This window comes from Pseudorasbora parva, chromosome 4 (assembly GCF_024679245.1).
Source record: "Pseudorasbora parva isolate DD20220531a chromosome 4, ASM2467924v1, whole genome shotgun sequence".
Taxonomy (NCBI): Eukaryota; Metazoa; Chordata; class Actinopteri; order Cypriniformes; family Gobionidae; genus Pseudorasbora; species Pseudorasbora parva.
In genome coordinates this window covers 41,506,066-41,528,057 of record NC_090175.1, presented here as the reverse complement: position 1 = coordinate 41,528,057, position 21,992 = coordinate 41,506,066, and the positions used below count along the sequence as shown (strand labels likewise).

Below are 21,992 nucleotides of genomic sequence, written 5' to 3'. Positions count from 1 at the left end.
AGAGATCTTGATTTGCTTCTTTTTTTAATGAATACTGCTAACTGCAGGACCAAATGGAATTGCCAGAATAGTTTTTGAACACACCCATTGTCTGTCATTGGTCAGACAAACCAATAGTATCATCCCAAACTTGCACCATTGTTTTGCTAATGTTGCTGGTTTGGATGCTCCAAATTAGAAGATGGATATTAAAACAAACATAATTGTATTTTAACATGCATAATTACATATATTTTAAGGATTTGCACCCATTTTAAAAATACACAATTCATGCAATAGGTCCTTTACACTTAATTTATTCTGTATAAAAACAGTTACATAATTCCTTACTGCTTTTATTTCTGACATAACACTACAAGTTGAAAAAATAGCTTGACACATCAGATATTTACAAAGTCAAATCTCATAGCAGTTCAAGTCGTCACAGTCAACATTCAAAAACATTTGATTCTTTTCAAACCACATTCCATCCTTCGAACGTGGTTTAGTTGGCTGAATAATTTAGTATAACCCTTTGATCTACTGGAAGAATTAGCAACGAGCAGATGTCTGATATGTTCCTTGTCTTTTAAGCATGCTTCAAGAAAAAAAAGTTTACTCAAGCTACTGCAGCCTAGTTAACCACTTTTGAAGAATAGAATCCAGTCAATTACAACAAACAATGTACAATCCAAATATGATTATCTCAGTTTTACACTGAAACACATTTTATTTATACATATACACACACAATCAAAAGTTCAAATGTTCATTTCCAAACTCAAAAAATGAATGTAAACATCCTAGTTGTCTTTTCTGCATTAATACATTTACCAGTAAGTACAACTTTAGTTAGGAGAGGGATCTCATAGATACAATATAGCATTACAAATTGATAACGCATTATTATAATACTTACCTGAGAGTAATGACATGCTAAAATCAGTACAAATGCATGAATGAGAGCCTCCATTCGTTGGAATTAAGGGATTCAGATAGAGACATTAAACAAGACTCGCTTTAGGTTTAACATCTTTACCACTGACCTACCTTACTGTTACTTGCTCTAAGATGTACTTGCAGTACAGTACTTGTTCACGCAGAGAAGCACGAAGACAAAAGAATACACAACAAAACACCATCACAGAGACACGATGCACAATGATGCCATTAGTAGAGCTGGTCATTTATCTAGTGAGGTAACATTAGGTTCTATATCTAAATGCTTGCCTGGCCATGTATCTGCTCATGCACTCAAAATACTATGATCAATACAGGAAAATGGAGCCCAGCTACATTTAGAAGAAAATATGTTATATGGCTGGACATGCTGTGTCTTGACAGATTTGAAATATAATGGAAGACAAGGCTAATGGAGTTGCATTGAGCCAAACAGAGCAGGGAATCTTAGGAGATGCCCTTAAATGCCACAATTTAAGTCAGTATTTAAATGGAGGATAAGGCTTTTAGGTCAAACCCATTGAGAAAATAATGATTTTGAGGCAAAACGAAGAACGTGAGGTCATTTATATGCTCTGATGTTCCAGAAAAACATCATTTGTTGCCTGCAGCAGGGGTTGAGTTGAGGCTGTCGAGCTGCCCACAGAACTCAGCCGCTGTGCCCTCTGCAGGTCTGGAGGAACAAATGCTTCACAGCTGCCACTAGTGCTGAGATTCAAGTAATCCTGCAAACATAATTATAAACCTAACTGAAGAAACTGGTTCATTGTCAGCAGTTTTTGAGTCAAAATGTTTTAAGCTGAGTCAAAACGTACATGTTTAGTGGTTTCCGACAGCAGGAGTTCAGTCCTTTCCACAAGTTTTTTAAAGGTTGGCCTCTTCAGAGGGTCAGCACTCCAACACCATCTCATTACCTCGTAACTGGTAACGCACAAATAATATGGGACTGTAATTTTTTGTGAAGAGTCAACAACAAGTGGGACACAGCGAGAGCCCCAAAACATCACTGCTCTAGAGGAGATCTGCATGGAGGAATGGGAGAAACTACCAGGAACATTGTGTAAAAACCTTGTGGAGACTTACAGAAAACATTTGACCTCTGTCATTGCCAACAATGGGTATATAACAAAGTATTGAGATTAACTTTTGTTATTGGCCAAATACTTATTTTCCACCATAAATTGCAAATACATTATTTAAAAATCAGACAATGGGATTTTCTGGATTTTTTTTCTCATTCTGTCTTTGAGGTGTATCTATGATGAAAATTACGGGCCTCTCTCATCTTTTTAAGTGGGAGAACTTGCACAGTTGGTGGCTGACTAAATATTTTTTTGCTCCACTGTATGTGTATGAATGGAATTGTATAATTATCTTACATTTCAATTGGGGCAAACTCAGGTTCAGTCATTCTGTATCCATCTTGTATCATCTTATAGAATGTGGATCCAACTGGAATCCCTGGATAAGGCGTGTTACCTGCAGGCAAATGTTCACTTCATAAGACCTTCATAAAAAGTCACTTATAATAATACTGCATTTTATTTGACGATGCCTTTCAAAACACCTACGGTCACCTTACAGGTAAACAAGCAATACCAACCATTATATATATATATATACACATACATACATACATACAGTGCCTTGCGAAAGTATTCGGCCCCTTTGAACTTTGCAAACTTTTGCCACAATTCAGGCTTCAAACATAATGATATGAAACTGTAATTTTTTGTGAAGAATCAACAAGTGGGACACAATCATGACGTGGAATGAAATTTATTGGATATTTGTAACTTTTAACAAATCAAAAACTGAAAAATTAGGCGTGCAAAATTATTCGGCCCCTTTACTTTCAGTGCAGCAAACTCTCTCCAGAAGTTCAGTGAGGATCTCTGAATGATCCAATGTTGACCTAAATGACTAATGATGATAAATAGAATCCACCTGTGTGTAATCAAGTCTCCGTATAAATGCACCTGCACTGTGATAGTCTCAGAGGTCTGTTTAAAGCGCAGAGAGCATCATGAAGAACAAGGAACACACCAGGCAGGTCCAAGATACTGTTGTGGAGAAGTTTAAAGCTGGATTTGGATACAAAAAGATTTCTCAAGCTTTAAACATCCCAAGGAGCACTGTGCAAACGATAATATTGAAATGGCTGGAGTATCAGACCACTGCAAATCTACCAAGACCGGGCCGTCCCTCTAAACTTTCAGCTCATACAAGGAGAAGACTGATCAGAGATGCAGCCAAGAGGCGATGATCACTCTGGATGAACTGCAGAGATCTACAGCTGAGGTGGGAGACTCTGTCCAAAGGACAACAATCAGTCATATACTGCACAAATCTGGCCTTTCTGGAAGAGTGGCAAGAAGAAAGCCATTTCTTAAAGATATCCTCATCATTTAGAGATCCTCACTGAACTTCTGGAGAGTTTGCTGCACTGAAAGTAAAGAGGCCGAATAATTTTGCACGCCCAATTTTTCAGTGTTTGATTTGTTAAAAAAGTGAAATATCCAATAAATTTCGTTCCACGTCATGATTGTCCCACTTGTTGATTCTTCACAAAAAATTACAGTTTCATATCATTATGTTTGAAGCCTGAAATGTGGCAAAAGGTCACAAAGTTCAAGGGGGGCGGATATTTTCGCAAGGCACTATATAAATATTATTTTAAATGACAAGTAGCGAAATAGTAATATAAATATAATACATGCATTCATAATTCTTTTAAACAACGTGTATTCATTTGAGCTCTTTGTGAACCTATAATTATTAGGCATATTTCTTTGATACACCTTATGCATTGATATATTCAGATATTCTTTCAGCTGCCTTCTCAAACAGCAGCAGTGTTTATTCCTGCCTTGTAAACACATTTAATTTCAGTCATTTTCAAAACAATCTCTCAATCTTCAGAAGAGAAGTGAATCAAACAGACGCTGTGATTGGCTGTTTGCCGCACGTGTCACACTTTCAGGTGCACGTGCTTCAGAGTTAATCACTAACTCTGGATTAAACCTGAGTTGACAGAGAAAGTTTATAACGAGCTTTGAGAAACGGTTGAACTTGATCTAAACCAGGTTGGATTTATCTGGATTTGTCAACTCTAAACCTACTCTGAAGCTCAGAGTTTGTTCAGCTAGCTTCATGCAACAGGCCTCTGGAGTCTGCATGTATGTATGTATGTATAATCTTAAATAGGCCTGACACTAGCTCATACAGACCTAGAGAAAATATCTCCCATAGTAAGATGCCATAGGACCAGACATCACTCTCAAAAGTGTACACACAAGCAAACAAGCTCTCTGGGGACATCCATTTCACTGGTAGACGTGCCTAAACAGGAAACACAGCATTCATGATACTGAACAGTGCTTTAGTATAAAAAATTAACATTTGGTCATCATTTACATCATTTGATGTTGTTTTGGACTCCACTGACTTTCAATATATGATTTTCATTTCATTATATGGACAAATTCAACTGACTTTCATTATATTTTCATTATATGTTACAGTTGAAACATTCTCTAAAATACCTTCTCTTGTGTTCCACAGAAAGTTTAAAACAACATGAGGGTGAGTAAATAATTTTAAACTATCCCTTTAAATCAATGGTGCATTTACTACTTAAAATCTCAAATAAAATTCTTAATATGATATTAGAAAGTAGGTGTGAGTGTGATAACGGATATACAAGACTCCCTTACATTTCCTCTCAGGACGTAGCTGGAATCTCTAGTGATGTCACGTGCCAGACCGAAATCACATATCTTTGCTACCCGACCCTGAGTCAGCAAAACATTCCTAGCAGCCAGATCTCTGTGAATACACTTAAAATATATGGCAACACACATAAATATACATTTGTTAGTCAAAAATGTATGTATTCACCATTAAAACTATAACCTCAATTCCAAATGAAAATGTGATAACATTACAGAGCCTCTAATGTTAGACCCACTCTGAAATTTGAGAGGTGAATAAATGTAATACACACTCACATTTTTGGATGTAAGGAAGTCCATGCCTTTAGCTACTTGATATGAGAAGCTCAGTAAATCCTCAGTATCCAAAGAGAGATCATCTTTATCATCACACCATTCTGAGAGAGATAATACCGATTAAAACGTGTAAAATAATGAAGATTGGTGGTCAATGTGGCTGTATTTTGCTTGTATTTTCTTAGGATGGGCTTTACCTGTCTGATTCGACCTCTTCTGATACGACCTCATGGGCATGTAACCATTATCAGTGCTCTCTCTGTGTGCACCAGCATATAATAGACGGTGTATTACATTACAAAAACCTAACAAAAGGACATCTATACTCTTATAAATTTTGCACCACATTTCTCAGACATATTTTACCTTGAAGGCTGTATTTGGCTGAGCAGATTTTTGTAATATCCATCGCCTGTTTTGGAACTGAAAAACGCATCTCGTTTTCTTCTTAGGAAGTTCAACATGTCGCCATAGCAACAGTATTCTGTGATCACTAGAGTAGGGCCTGTTGAAAACAATTGTCAAGGAAAAATTATCCCAAAAATTTACAGTTCACCAAAATACACTAGTATTGCCAAAAGTTTTGGGACTCCTGCCTTTACATGCACATGAACTTAAATCCCATTCTTAATCTGTAGGGTTTAGAGTTGGCCCACCCTTTGCATCTATAACAGCTTCAGCTCTTCTAGGAAGGCTTTCCACAAGGTTTAGGAGTGTATTTAAGGGATTTTCCTTCTTATAGAAGCACATTTGTGAGGTCAGACACTGATGTTGGACGAGAAGGCCTAGCTTGCAGTCTCCACTCTAATTCATCCTAAAGGTTTTATATCGAGTTGAGGTCAGGCAACTCAAGTTCCTTCACAACAAACTTGCTCATCCATGTCCATAGACCTTGTTTTGTGCACTGGTGTGCAGTAATGTTTGAACAGGAAGGGGCCATCCCCAAACTGTTCCCACAAAGTTAGAAGCATGAAAAAATATTTTATGTTGAAATATAAGAGTTCCTTTCACTGGAACTATGGGGCCATGCCCAGCCCCTGAAATCCCCCACAAACCATAATACCCCCTCCACCAAACTTTACACCTGTCACAATGCAGTTAGGCAAGTACTGTTCTCCTGGCAACCGCCAAACCCAAACTTGTCCATCGGATTGCCAGACAGAGAAGCGTGATTCGTCACTCCAGAGAATACATCTCCACTGCTTTACACCACTGCATCTGATGCTTTGCATTGCACACATTGGTGATGTAAGGCTTGAATGCAGCTACTCAGCCATTCCATAAGGCTCTCTAACCTCTTACACTCCAGGGCCATTTTTTGGGATTTCCGCCTGGATTTGGCCTATACCCAAATTGAAAAGCCTCCCATACACACATACAGTGGTCTAGGTTCAAAATGTTGGTGTCATTTTACAGGAAACCCTTTGAAGTTACATAAAACACTGCTAAAAGTGATAAACATGTAAGTATATTTATTTTGTTTATTTGTTTGTTTATTATTTATTTGACAGGGACCATGTGCAAGTACATTAATCTTCCAAGAGAAAAGATGCTTCACACCAGATTTAGCTACAGCTAATTTCCATCCGCAGTCCCTGGGCAGATAAAACAATAAAATCTATGCATCTAAACATCAATAACTCACTATCTATTTACAACCATATTTACAGTCATACTTCAGCCTAAACTAACCCTATACATACTGTCAACAATAAACCATGTAAAATTTCTACATTAAAAACTTGACTAACCAATAAACATAGTCAATGCTGGCATAACTGATTATCTAATAATACCTTTCTAACATTTTGCGAGAAGTACTTCAGATCAGAGGATAATTTAAGACTATCTGGAAGATTGTTCCATTCTTTAACAGCTTTGAATGAGAAGGCTGTCTGTGCAAAGGCAGAGCTTCTATTAGATAATCTGCAGTCATTTCGACTTGTGGACCTAGATGTCCTGGTTGTTCTGAGCAGAGCTGTACAAATCTCCTCAGTGGTGGAGGTGCGCTATTATTAAGAATCTTAAAAATTAACCGTACATTTGAGTACACCGTACTCCGTACATATGTTGTCTAAGCTGTTATAACCCCCCAATAAAGTAGGTGCTTTTTGATTCATTTTTGAAAGTGTGTAACTCAGGCCCTGTGTGCTCTAGGAACCTGCAGACAGTTTGGGTTATTTCCACTAAATTACAGAAAAAAGTGGAAAAGAGAAGTTTGTCTGTGTCATGTTGTATGCAAGATTTATTCAAATGGGTCTGAAGGGATGACCCCCCCCCCTCCTCCTTTTTCCCTCCCCCCGCTACCCCCCTCCACCCACCATATACAGTGATATAAATGCAATATTCCAGTGTCATTAAATTATTTTTTTATGCTGGAAACAGCCCAAACTGTCTGCAGGGTCCTAGAGCACACAGGGCCTGAGTTACACACTTTCAAAAATTAATTTCTATTTTAAAAAATCTAAAAGCGTTTTTTTTTTTTGGGGGGGGGGGGGGGGGTTATAACAGCTTACACAACATATAATTACATGTTTATCACTTTTAGCAGTGTTTTATGAAACTTTAAACGGTTTCCTGTAAAATGACACCAACATTTTGAACCTAGACCACTGTATGTGTGTATGGTAGGCTTTTAAATTTGGGTAGGCCAAATCCAGGCGGAAATGGCACCAGAGTAATTTAGTGTAAATACATTACTTTGTGTAAAACAAATGCCAAAGTGACATCATAGCTTCTCCACAGACATTTAAAATGCAAAGTATATACATGACAATGTCATTCCCGTCCCTGCACAGGGTCCATGGAGTTTAAGTGACTAAGCACTGTTCTTGATCTAAGTGCTTCCACTTTGTTATAATACCACTAACAGTTGAACGTGGAATATTTAGTAGTGAGGAAATTTCTGGATTGGACTTATTGCACACCACACTTGAATTCACTTACAGCTCCTATATGAGCGACCCATTCTTTCACAAATGTTTGTAGAAGCGTCTGCATACTATAGGTCCTTGATTTTATTCCCCTGTGGCCATGGAAGAGATTGAAACACCTGAATTCAATCATTTGGAAGGGTGTCCCAATACTTTTGGCAATATAGTGCATCTCATTCTCCTATCATATAGTTTAGGGAGAATGTCCAAACTGCTCCTTGTATGACAAAAAGCCCCATATATGTTATATTCCAAGTCCATAAGCTATATACAAAGTATAACCCTATAAAAAAACTATACAAAAGATTTGTGTGAAGAGCAGACAATAATTTCGAGAGACAAATACTACTGTTTTCTACTTTTGTGGTGCAGTATAAATCCACTTTCCTTATTTGAAAAAGTAACGCATTTTCTTAAAATCTGCTGTGTTTCAACCAAAAGAAAGAAAACAATATAGGAATTGGAATGACATGAGAAACAATAAATATTAAACTTATTGTAATCTCTCTTTAACCTGTCACCGCTGTTTTAATGTGATTGAATCCATATTTACCACTTACCTCCTACTGTACAGGCACCAAGCAAGTTGACAATGTTTATATGGTTGCCAATGTAGCTCAGAACTTTCAACTCTGACATTAGAGCCTCTTTCTCAGTGGAGTGAGCACTCGCTTAGGGGAAAATCCACAGATACACAGACACACACACACACACAAATATACACAGATATATTAGATAGACATTCCAAGTTTTGAAAACCAATGATTGGAATCTATATATACATACACTGCCTGGTCAAAAAAAAACAAAAAAAAAAGTTGCTGTTTGGATTTCAATAGGCACATGCTCAAGAGTCTATGACTGAATCATTTTCGCTGTGATTATTATGCTTCTAGCATTTTATATGTTTGCCAACAGTTCTTCTAAGCCTAATTAATGGAGTGTGTAGCTTTTAATTTCTTAAACAACCATGTAGGAAGACCATATGTCATATGTCCATATGCCAGAATGACAATATCATTCATCAGGCTTAAACTGTGAAAGAATAGGTTGGGAGGGAGCATGAAGAATCATTTTTACACATGAAATTGGCACCGCTCTGAATGAATTGAAAGTATTTGGGATGTGCTGGAGTAGACTTTACAGAGAGCTTGACTATTGATTTGCTAATACAAGATCTTGACCAAAAATGTATGAACCTCTTGATGGCAATACATGTTATTTTAATCAAGTGGTGCATCAAAGTTTGTTCAAGATATTGTATTGTATTGACAATGCAAGAGTCAAGCAATCTGTAAAGTCCTCTAAAAACGTTCAACATGCTTGAAACGCAATAATCAATGCAATATTAATCCAATCATAGACTTTTAAGCATTTGTCTATCTACATCTAAACAGTAATTTTTTATTTTTTTGGGGGGACCAGGCAGTGTACTTTACACATTACATCATACATCCAGACATACTCACGCTTTAGCATTTTTACAGCAACAGTGGTCACTGTGTCAGCGGATATGAGTCCATATGCAGTAGCTGCCACCACTTTACCAAATGCTCCAGAGCCAAGGATTTTTCCTTTATCATAACAAACAACAACCATAAACTCTTAATTACCACTATTATCATTATTATCAAACTCAAACCACTTTAATAAGCACTAGATTATTATTATAATTATATGTGTGCGTGTGTGTGTGTGTGTGTGTGTGTGTGTGTGTGTGTGTGTGTGTGTGTGTGTGTGTATACGTACACTTTTAGTCCGATTAAATAATGAGCTATTGTGTAATCATGACGTTTAGATTTATGTGTAATGTGAACGCCATTACCAAAGCGTAGTCTTTCCCGTGGAAACTCCCATTTGGGGTCATAAGGCAGCTGCGTCGGGTCAATGTAGGTATAATTGTTGCCATCAAATCTGTCGATCACCTTCCAATGGATCTCATATTTGGGTTTCTATGCAGTGTACAAAATGGCAAGCAGGGAATACAAGTGAAATAAATAAAAGCAGAACTAATTGCTAGCAATTTAAAGGGTTAGTTCACCCAAAAATGAAATTTATGTAATTAATGACCCCAATTTCGTTCCACACCCGTAAGACCTCCGTTCATCCTCGGAACACAGTTTAAGATATTTTAGATTTAGTCCGAGGGCTTTCTGTCCTTTGAATGTAAATGTATGCCCACTTGCTGTCCACGTCCAGAAGGTGATAAAAACATCATCAGAGTAGTCCATATGTGACATCAGTTGGTTAGTTAGACTCTTTTGAAGCGTCAACAATACATTTTGGTCCAAAAATAACAAAAAATACGACTTTATTCAGCATTGTCTTCTCTTCCGCATTTGTTTTCAAACCTCAAATAAAGAATCAAACGGTCGTGAATCAGCGGATTGATTCGTGATTCGTATCACCAATGTCACGTGATTTCAGCAGTTTGCCAGTATGACACGCGATCCGAATTATAATTTATGACCGTTTGATTCTTTATTTGAGGAACACGGAAGAGAAGACAATGCTGAAAAAGTCGTAGTTTTTGTTATTTTTGGACCAAAATGTATCGTCAATGCTTCAAAAGAGTCTAACTAACCAGCTGGTGTTACATATGGACTACTCTGATGATGTTTTCATTACCTTCTGGACGTGGACAGCAAGTGGGCATACACTTACATTCAAAGGACAGAAAGCCCTCTGACTAAATCTAAAATATCTTAAACTGTGTTCAGAAGATGAATGGAGGTCTTACGGGTGTGGAACAACATTGGGGTGAGTCATTAATGAAAGAAATTTCATTTTGGGGTGAACTAACCCTTTAAGCTATATATATATATTTTTTTTTGTATTGTGTGTGTTGGGGTGTACCTGCATGTACTTGAAGAGCAGAACCACCACAATTAAACTAAGCAGAACAGAAGTGGACACGACACCAGACAACAGAGGTGTGAAGAGTTTATGGGGCACAGTTCTTTCTGGGGAGAGAAACACATGCCCACACGTACATAAATATGCACACACTCACCACATCTGCATTTAAAACATTAATACTTCTTAATTCACAGTACAATTTTAATGAGGTGAGTGTTTTAAATCTGTTTTTCAGAGGATTTTAAGAGCTTAGCGTCAGTAACAAATCCTAATGTGCACACACTGCACAAAATAATAATCCCTCATATCTGTCAACAAGCTCAGTGTGTGTCTGAGAACATTCAGGGATTATCTGTTAACAGCCGTGTGTGTGTTTGGGCGTGAATGGGCTTGTGACTCTCTACTATCTCAATAACACTTTGGCATGAATGGCCCACCTCAACAAAATAGAATGTTTGTTTTGGAGAGTGGGGAAATTAGCTAATAATTATAGCTATGAACCATGAGAGCTAAATTAAATTAGCCTAATCTGACAAAACCTCCATTTGATGTCCTTGAAGGTAAAAAAAGATTCATAAATTAGGTAAATAAAGTTTAATTGTAGCTTAATTGTAATGAATGTAACTTCAACTAAAATATGTTTGTTTTGTCTAGGGAAATTAGCTAATGATTATCTATGAGATTAATTAAATTAACCTAATCTGACAGCCTCAATTTGATGTCCTTGACGAAAAAATTTTTAAATAATCAATTGGGTAAATAAAGTTTAATTGTAGCTTAATTGTTATGAATAGCCCACTTCAACAAAAATACAATGTTTTGGTGTATCTGGGTAGATGTGACCAAATGATCTGACTCTATTATGTAATATATATATATATATACAGACTGTCTGTATATATATATAATATATATATATATATATATATATATATATATATATATATATATATATATATATATATATATATATATATATATATATATATATATATATATATATATGTTTATATTATTTATACAGTATTACAGTTTAAAATAACTGATTTCTATTTTAATATATTTTAAATTCAAATGCATTTCTGTGATAACAAAAATTGTATTTCTGTATTTCTGTTATCTATTATTTTCAGGATTCATTTATGAATAGAAAGTGGAAAAATCAATTTAAAACTAAAATCTTGTGTAACCTTATAAATGATTATGAATTCAAACCATCTCTGCTGAATAAAAATATCAATTATCAAAATCTTTTTTCTTCTTTTTTCTTCTTTTTTTGTTCACAGGCTTGAGTGATCAAACTGCATTTTCCATCACTTTCTATTTCATAGTAACAAACCATATATTACAGACCTAATGTGCATCCTTTGCTTTTCATTTTGTTGCATTAGAGTGAAAAAAGCTTCCTGTCTTATCAGTAAGTGAAAAAAGGGGGAAATAATCATGAAATTGCCTCCATTTTTTCCAACTAAAATCACTTGAACATCATAGTAATTATGATTTCTGAACTTGTAAACAGCAGCTTCCTGAGAGGAGCTAAAAGCAGCATTAGGGGTTTGGGTAAAGGACAGTCTGTAGAAAGCTTTTTCTTTCTGGTTTTGATATTGCACGACTAGGCCACACTGACACCGCTGTAACAACTGTATTTTATTAAACAACAAGCATTATCTTTTTGGACCTGGATAATTGGTGTTTAATGTTATATTTGTGATTAGTTTGAGAAAAACAGTCATTGACTCTAGGGTAAGTGTAAGGTATGTCCTTATTTAGATAAACATGAATAAATCTCACCGCTGATGGAAAAGAGAGTGTAGGCATGCTCGCCCTGGGTTTTTGCCACACACTCAAGAGTGTGAAATTTTCCTTTGCTGATATTAAGTCGACTCTCCACCTCGCTTCGTCCAAACTCTGACCCTGACACCGTTACCATGGCAACCTCCTCATCGGCCTGCGTCGCATTCAACAAGAGGGAGCACCTGTCAGATAATATAAAAAGCCAAAAGAATACGACAAGCAGCTATTATATCCATAGAACATATTTTATCATCTAAGAAATACTTACTATTCTAAATGGCTTTGTGAAACTGCAATACTCTGCAAAAAAACTGTAAAAAAATACTCTCAATAGTTTGTTAACAGATATGTGTGCGTTCATTAATTGGCCCACTTTAGACATTCTACTAACTATAAGTAACTTTGCAACAACATGTCAACTACTCTCATTAGAGTACTAGTAGACTAGGTGTTAGTTGAATAAAGGCTCGTTCACACCAAGAACGATAACTTTAAAGATAACTATATTAGCGTCCACAACAGTGGACGATATCGTTCTGTTTATTCTAAGCGTGTGCTTGTCTGTTGGTGGATTCTGATTGGCTGTCTTTTTTTATCGTTCATCAGCTGGATAAACTAGTTCTGGAAGTGTTTCCAACTATATAGTTTCTCTGTGTCGTTATCTTTATAGCTGTGTTGTGAACTCTGGTATTCTTTAATATTGAGAACTATTTTTAGAACTATATCTTTAACTTTATAGGTATCTTCCTATGGTGTTAACGGGGCTTTAGTTGACATGTAGTTGCAAAGTTAGTCAGAATGTCTGTTGGGAGACGATCAAAATAAAGCATTAGCCGATATTAAGCAGACAATATACTAATAATCTAATGAGAGTTAGTTCACATGTAGTTGCAAAGTTACTTATAGTTGGTAGAATGCCTACAGTGAACAATCAAAATAAAGTGTTAGCATGCATGCTAATGTATGATTGTTGAGTGTGAGTTGATTATATTAGTCTGTGTGTTAGTCATACCGTGTATGTGGCGGCTCGCAGTAATACCAAGATATTTTGGGGACAGGATATCCTGAAGCAATACACCGCACCTGTCCATCAACTGGCCCCTCCTGGGAAACTATCACTGGTTTACCTGAATGAGAGATTTATATAAGACTGTATAAAAGTGTAATAAAAAAATAAATTAAGAGCTAAAGTCCAATCAGTCCTCTGAACTCACACATAACATGGACGGTGAATGACTGATTGACAGATGCATATGTGTGATTGGCTGAAAACGTGTAGATCCCACCCTCTGATCCATGAATTCGAACCAGCCTCAGTTCACTGATGTACCTGCAAAATTACAAAAAACAAAACTCCATGGCTGTTAAAGGTTCATGTATAAATGTTAGAAATTAGGTCACTAATGCTAATTGTAAAAGTAATGACATGCGTGATTGGCAAATGGACATTAACTTTTTTTTTTTTTAACACTGTGGTTATTTTGTGAAAGTATTAAAATATTAAATATATTAGATGGAAGTGTATATTTTAGGTGTTAGCCTTTATAAATAAAGATGGAAGTAGTTCAAGCAAAACTATTTGTAGGTAAAATTATCCTATTTACTAACTTACAAGAGTAAAAAAGGCCTTGTTTACATTTTGTTGCAACATTTTAGTTGGCCAAATCCCTGAGTTTGGGCAATTAGATTTTTTTTTTTTTTACTTTTTAAGTTGTTTTAAAAAAATGTAGCCCCATATATATATATATATATTTTTTTTTTTTTTAATGTTGTTTTAAAAAATGTAGCCCCAAATATATATATATCAGCAAGACATTTTTGTTTCAATCATTTCACAGTTCATGATAAGGTAGGACAATTTCTACAATTTCTACGTTTTACTTGAATTTGATTTTTAAAAAGTGTAATACCACGATATAATTATAATGAATAGTTCATTTAAGGTTTGTGTTCTATGTTGTCTATCCTAATTATCCAAATATAAGAGAAAAAAATGTGAGGAAGGATAAAAAAACATGCCAACTGCTCATTTACTTTTAACCAGCTTTAAAGAAACAGTAGCAATAAGATAAGAACAAAGCTGTGTGTATAAAAACAATGGGGGAGTTACCACAGAATTGACCGTTTGTGTGTGCATAGTGCATGTGCAGGTATGTGTACCTGTACTGCTGGTTGTGTAGTGTAATGACGTGCTCCGATGTGTTTTTGAGCTGTTGGTTGTTATAGGTCCAGTAGATCTCGGCGGGTTCGGGGTATGAAGTCATCTCCACACTGAGGGTCAGACTCTCTCCCTCTCGCACCTCCACCACACTGCCCTCTCCCTCCGTAAGGTTAATGAAACCACGCTCTGCCAAAAACACACACATTAACAGAGGTCCTGTTGTTTAGCCAGGGACATGTCTTTTGCTGAAAACGCCAAGGTTTTTAAAGACGCATGGTTAAATTAAAACCCTATCAAGGCGAGACTTCTATTTCAACAATTGTTTTATTGAGCGTTACAATTTAGCCCATTCTTTTTCCGACAAGTTTTGCTCTTCTTGCTCTCTGCTTAAAGTCAATAATATTTAGCATTTGATTTAATATTTGATGCAGCTTAATCGCACATTTCTTACCGTAAACCTCCAGATTGACAGTTGCCATGGAGATACCCTTCTCATTCTTCGCATTACATTGATAAACTCCTGAGTCGTTCATCTTCACCGAACTGAACTTCAGTATTGCTGAGCGCTGATATCCTCGAGAACCAGGCAGGATTATAGATTTAGGGATTTTCGTAGCTGTCTAAATCATTATTGACAATATTAGTCCAGATAAGGTACTGTGCATACAGGAAGCAATCTAATATATGGAACAGGTGTGTGGATCTCACCGTTTCTGAAGGGACACTCCAGCTCACTTTGATATCATGGTTGATGTTGATGGTGCTGCAGGTGAGCTCAAACGCCTCATCCTGGATCAGAATCACATCATCCATTCTGGATAGGCTGATCACTGGCACTGTCTTCGGGACTGTACCGCAAAAACAATAAACATGCAATAAAGTATATAAGCAACGAGGATATAATATGACAATGACACTACTGTCAGAGGCTTTTTTATGTTTTTGAAAGGCATCTTTTATGCTCATCAAGAATCAAAAATACAGTAAACACAGTAATATTGTGACATTTTAGTATTTTTTTCAGGATTCTTTGATGAATAGAAAGTTCAATGAACAGCATTTATTTGAGATATAAATATTTTGTAACATTAAAAATATCTTTACTGTCACTTTTGATCAAATTTATGCTGAATAAAAGAATGTTTTCTGAAAGAGCATGTGACACTGAAAATTGAGTAATGATGCTGAAAATTCAGCTTTTGCATCACATTAATAAAAATAAAAAAACATTTGAAAATATATTTTAAAGGAAATCGGTTCTTTTAAATTGTAATATTACTGTGTTTACTGTTTTTTTCTTCCATAAAACAAATGTAGTCTTGATGAGCATTTAAGAGTTATTTTAAAAACATAACAAATCTTTATTCCAAATTTTCACATTCATGTGTCTCCACTGCTGAAAGTAAATTTACTTATGGTATATTTCTCTATCAAACTCTTTCCATCAGCCACCAAAGTGGCTCTCAAATAGTGAGTTGTGATGCGAAGGAAAAAAGGCTCGTAATCATATAATCAAATCTAATTAGATTAGCATCATATAGAAGAGAAAACATTTCCCATATTCCCCAAATTTGTGCTTACTTCTGTACAATAAACAGCTTTAGTGCTTTGATGGGCTTTTTTTGATGTCCAATGTAAAATCAAGGGGATAGTTCACCTAAAAATGAAATTTCTATAATTTCCCCACCCTCTCACCATTTTAAACATGTATGACTTTCCTTCTTCTGTGAAACACAAAAGATAAGAAATGAAGAAATGAAGAAAGTCAACGGGGTAACACTGGGCTACATTCACTTTCATTGTATGGACTAAAAAAAGATAGACTTTTCCAACATTATGCATACAGATTTAGAATGATTTGGGTGAACAAATGATGAAGTATCCCTTTAAGAGCCACTGCTCTAACGTACACACACACCTAGCCGCACATCCAAGTTATACACGCTGGATTTCACAGGTTCTTCATCCATCTGCCCTGCACAAACGTAGCAGCCATCAAAGGCTTTAGCGACGTTTCTGATGGTGATCCCTCTTTGAGGGTGTGTGATGTATGTGAGGCCAGCTGGTAAGGCTGTGCCAGTACAGGTCAACAGGGACAGGTGATTGACAGCTGGATCTGTTACTAAACAAGGAATAGTGCAATCGTCTCCTTCCTTCACCAGAAGGACGTACACCATGGAGCGCGCAAAAGCGTTCTCCAAATCTGTCAGAAAAAAAGCGAGACATTTTAGGTAGAAAACATAGAGAGTGATGAGAAAGGGAACAAAAGACATGCAAATCATAAGAACGTAAGGAGGGGGGGGGTGAATGCAAAACAAGGGGCGTTACATTAAACACTGGAAGGACTTGTCTATGAGGAAGTAGTAAAAAAAAAAATGTGTGTGCAAGAGATTTATCACACAATTTGGCTCTTCAAATGCCTGCATCAATCAATGACAGTTAACAATAATACATATTAAAAGAAATTAAACCACATCCACACTAAGGTGTGGTTTGAGTACACAGCTTAAGGACATGCATTTATGCTTCTACAAAAGACCTATTCAAGTTTTAATACTCCTTCAGGAGTGAAGTGTGGGAATTGAGGCCAAAAGAACAAATAAACGAACTGTGTAAACATGCATATTCAGACCTTTCACATAGACATAGATAGAGCTCTTCTCTCCTGTTTGTGTGTTCTCACAGGTGTAACGGCCCATATGCTGTGTCTGTGTGGAGTTGAGGAGGATGACACTGGCTCCAGCTTCCTTTAGCTCTCCTTCGATTTTCCGACCTTTTTCCCGCAGCCATCGCACACTGCCCTTGCTTGCCTCTGCATCATCATGACAACGGAGTTCCAGTTGTCCACCTTTAAGTATCACCAGATGAGGGGCATCGGGAGTGATAACAAGTTTAAACCATCCTGGAACACAAACACACACCATTCTGTTCACTCTGCATACCAAATCAGGTCGAATCAAAGGCAGTTAATGCAGCGCTTTGTTGACAGTCAGCAAACGTTAGGAAGGTGAGAAGGTCTTTATGGTAGATGTAACTGTGATAATTCTTTAAAAGCTTAGACCCGCGACTCATGTTTAAAAGTATTTGCGTTGAATATTTGAATTATGACAAACAGAATAAAAAAAAGTTCTGGATCAAAACAAGTCTTTCCCTATTGAGAATCTATTATATTTTGGATCATTAACATTTAAATATATATTTTAATTGATGCTTTATGTCAATTATGAACATGCATTGTTACTGTGCAATAATTTTATTACATTAAAAAAAATAGATCTTGCATATGACACAGGTAAACCTCTTTTTCCCACATTTTTTTGTAATTTAGTGGAAACAGCCCAAACTGTCTGCAGGTTGCTAGAGCACACAGGGCCTGAGTTACACACTTTCAAAACTGAATTTATTACATGTTTATCACTTTTAGCAGTGTTTTATGAAACTTCAAAGGGTTTCCTGTAAAAGGACACCAACATTTTGAACTTACACCATTGTAAGCGTGTATGGGAAGCTTTTCAATTCGGGTATAGGCCAAATCCAGGCGGAAATCCCAAAAATGGTATACCAGATCTTAAGAGGTTAATAAATTCTTAATATAATTATTTTAATGTATTCCTTTATTCCAAAACTAAGTTTCTACAAAGTTTCTAAAAGAGTGCAAAGTTCTGAAGAACAGCATTTATTTGGAATAAACATCTTATTACAAAAGTCTTTACTCACGCTTTTAAACAATTTATTACATCTTTGCTTAATAACATTTTTTTTTAAAAGTACTGTGCCAAAACAATGAATGGTAACATATTACAATTAAATTAACACAATTAAATTGTGAAAATATTTAGAATTTCAGTGAGTATAATTTTTGCATTTTATAGGCTTAAAAATAGGCACTATTTATTTTCTTTAGGCAAAGAAAATAATTATAATAATTAAATGAAGGTAATTCAATATTTTTTTAGGCTTTATTTTTTACATATTGGTACCAGATACCACAGCACACCTTTAGGGGTCATGGGGAGTCCGAGCCTTGAAGAGTCAGGACTGTTTTGGCAGTAAAACGGAGACCATCATATAGCCTATGCCTGATCAGTGTGTGTGTATATATATATATATATATATATATATATATATATATATATATATATATATATATATATATATATATATATATATATATATATGTGTGTGTGTGTGTGTGTGTGTGTGTGTGTGTGTGTGCGTGTGTATGTATATATATACACACACACACACACACACACACACACACACACACACACACACACACACACACACACTTTATTTATAAAACACTTTACATTTGAAAGAAAATCTCAAAGTTCTACAAAGGGAGGAACAATTAATAAATAAAACATTTAGAGCAATTAAGATTTGGATTAAAATCAACACAAAAATTTAAACACAAAGCAATTTAAACATTGAAGGCATAATTTATCAAACATTGTTTGTTATTTTTTGATGACCTCACATTTAAACAATTAAGAGCTGCCTTCTTCCCATTATCTGCACTATGATGATGACTAATCTGTTACTTCACCATGATGAGCCATGGTCGGTCCAGACGAATCAAACCATACGAAACAAGCACGGGGTGCATTAGTGACTAAGGCAGGCAATTTTCTCAGGAAAGCCGAAGATTGGATCCAGTTTGCCTAACCGTCCCGTACGGAGCTTTCCCGATAGTTTTAACATTCAATCACTCACTCGACTACTGCGCGTGCACACACACACACACACACACACACACACACACACACACACAGGCGCGACGATGACAACAGACCAGCAAGAGCGAGGAATTTATCAACGTAACATCCAAGCAATTTTAAGGATTCTTGAATTGTTTGTGGCATACTTTCTGGTCCAGAACACTTTAAAACACGTGTTAACAAAGTCCTAATAACAATTTATGTTACTGTTGAAGGGTTATTAGGTTGCCAGCCTGAAAAAACTTAGGCTATAGGCCTAACTGAAATTAGACTTTTACTAATTAGGCTAATTAAAACAACATTACCACGTGACAATAAAAGTTGTAGGCCTACGTCTTTGTGTAGCCTACAAATAGTTCCTATAATTGTAACTGAATAGCACACACTGTGATTTTTTTTAGTTTTGAAAATGTTTGCATGTTTGCACTATTTTCAAAAGTGAAAAATACAGTTACACGCGTAGAAGCAACCCGCGGTCAGCTAAAAACACGAGACACCTCGGACGGCACCTGTTGCTTGCAGTTACAATCTATCCGATAATCTCGACCAGGAAACTGCCGTTAGTTGAGCACAGTTTGTGACCAGGCCTGTAACTTATTAATGTATCTCAGTAGGCTATAGTTTTTTTTTTTAAATTAGTAGTCGATTGCTAGTTTTGCGCTGTATGTATTTGGTAGCCTATAGGTTTAACCTACGCGACTCTAATTACACGCTAATTAATTATTGACATTGTGCACAACACATGAGATTCGGCCGGTGTGTGAGTTAACTTGCCATAATTGAAATGAATCAATTGCTATTTAGCTCAATAAGTGTAGACATCATAATAAAACAATCGATTGATAGCGCGCAACTCGAGAGAGCGTAGCCTACATAACAGATGGACAAAAACATAACTCTTAACGGCCATCATCTGCATCTGTCGTCAAAACAATTGGATAATTCTCTGGATATAATCTGCTCATAATTAACTCTAAAAAATATAGGCATATTGCGGACATAATATTTTTGGGAAACAATGCAACATATCAAAATAATAAAATTAAAATAAAAAATAGGCTAATAAAACTAATAATGATAATAGGCTAATAAAACGCATTTTTTTAGTATCTTAACAGAAAATGTAAGTTCTCACCTCCAGGTAAGGCGAATAAAAGTAGAAATGTGCGTAGAAACCAAGCGTCACCCATTCTGTCTCTGAGTGTGCGTGTGTCCATACATTAGTATTAGGCTACTGATCCAACTCTGACTGTCCGTCTTCAAGTCTCTCTCTCTCTCTCTCTCTCTCTCTCTCTCTCTCTCTCTCTCTCTCTCTCTCTCTCTCTCTCTCTCTCTCTCTCTCTCTCTCTCTCTCTCTCTCTCTCTCTCTCTCTCTCTCTCTCTCCACTCACTTGGTATGGCAAGCCAATTTAACATTTAATCCTTTGAACTAGTATCTATGTTTGTTACTAGTAGTTACTTATTTTTTGGGTCTGTTTATAGTTAGGTTACATTTGGTTAGTTCGTTCATTTATTCCTTGTCCGCTTAGTGTTCGGCTAGCCATTTTTAACACCAGCCTGAAGAAGATACTGAAGCAGGGCAAGGATACGTTCACAACCTGATCGGTCAGCTTTTATGATGCATTGCCTATTTTAAGATCCAACTCACTGAACATCCAAAATAATGGTGTGTGCTATACTACATGTTATGTAGGCTATACGCACATACGAGCACATTTATCCCACATATGAAGGTATTTTGATCAGCTGAGAACTTGTGATGCGCTTATGAAATGTGTGAAAGAGTCACATGAATCCCAAACATGTCCCTTAATTGCATACTTAATCCAATAGGTATTAGGTTATTATTTAGTTTCACTATTAACTGTTCACAGCTGTCAAAGGGGCATTCAGTAATGTTCCAACTTCACTTAGGCCACATACACTGCAAAGATTCACTGCATTTAAATACTTAAGTGAATCCCCTAAATTATTATTATTGTTCTGTGTGTCCTCATCCCTAAATTACAAGATCTGGCAACACAAATGAGTCAAAGCTAGTACCACTTTCCCTGGCTTTCTTGCACCGCACACTCACAGAAGACAGACACACCTCTAATGCGCATTTAAATACATCATTAACAAAGTTGTTCACTTCACTTCCATACACACTGCGTAGAAGTTTGTTTGTCACTACCTGCATTTTTTGGGAGTTAATTTGCTTGTAGAATGCGGTTGTCACGCCTGTAAATTACACTATGTGTAACAGTAATATATACTCTTCAGAAGTGAATAAGTGAAATCGGTGGCAATTTTTTATTTGATTTAATAATGTTAAAGTGGATTGCCATACTCTCTCTCTCTCTCTCTCTCTCTCTCTCTCTCTCTCTCTCTCTCTCTCTCTCTCTCTCTCTCTCTCTCTCTCTCTCTCTCTCTCTCTCTCTCTCTCTCTCTCTCTCTCTCTCTCTCTCTCTCTCTCTCTCTCTCTATGCTTCCCAGCTGCCAATATGAAGATTGTTTTGACCAAATGTTTTCGGTATTCCGATGCTCGACATCACCCAGTCCAGCTGACGCATGCTTACAGGAAGTACAA

At 36.3% G+C, this 21,992-nt stretch overlaps 1 protein-coding gene across 1 annotated transcript; it reads right to left on the bottom strand.

Moving 5' to 3' along the window:
• Nucleotides 1-104: 104 nt before the first annotated feature.
• Nucleotides 105-20,688, bottom strand: kitb (KIT proto-oncogene, receptor tyrosine kinase b). The gene is made up of 21 exons (XM_067441816.1): nucleotides 20,556-20,688; nucleotides 17,329-17,598; nucleotides 16,615-16,899; nucleotides 15,405-15,544; nucleotides 15,148-15,316; nucleotides 14,696-14,882; nucleotides 13,750-13,865; nucleotides 13,548-13,662; nucleotides 12,533-12,717; nucleotides 10,739-10,845; nucleotides 9,708-9,834; nucleotides 9,352-9,456; nucleotides 8,443-8,553; nucleotides 5,316-5,454; nucleotides 5,147-5,208; nucleotides 4,950-5,050; nucleotides 4,656-4,778; nucleotides 4,170-4,281; nucleotides 2,319-2,418; nucleotides 1,755-1,860; nucleotides 105-1,664 (listed from the first exon to the last, which is right to left on the bottom strand). Exons 1-21 carry the CDS (start codon nucleotides 20,635-20,637, stop codon nucleotides 1,506-1,508), a joined length of 2,901 nt encoding a protein of 966 aa, XP_067297917.1. The 5' UTR covers nucleotides 20,638-20,688; the 3' UTR covers nucleotides 105-1,505.
• Nucleotides 20,689-21,992: the final 1,304 nt, after the last annotated feature.

Coding starts and splice junctions, on each gene's coding strand:
- kitb (XM_067441816.1), bottom strand. CDS start 20,637: ATGGACACACGCACACTCAGAGACAGAATGGGTGACGCTTGGTTTCTA. Junction 16,900..17,328: donor TATCTATGTCTATGTGAAAG/GTCTGAATATGC, acceptor TTTTTCTGACAG/ATTTGGAGAACGCTTTTGCG. Junction 10,846..12,532: donor CACTCTCTTTTCCATCAGCG/GTGAGATTTATT, acceptor TTCTCTCCCCAG/AAAGAACTGTGCCCCATAAA.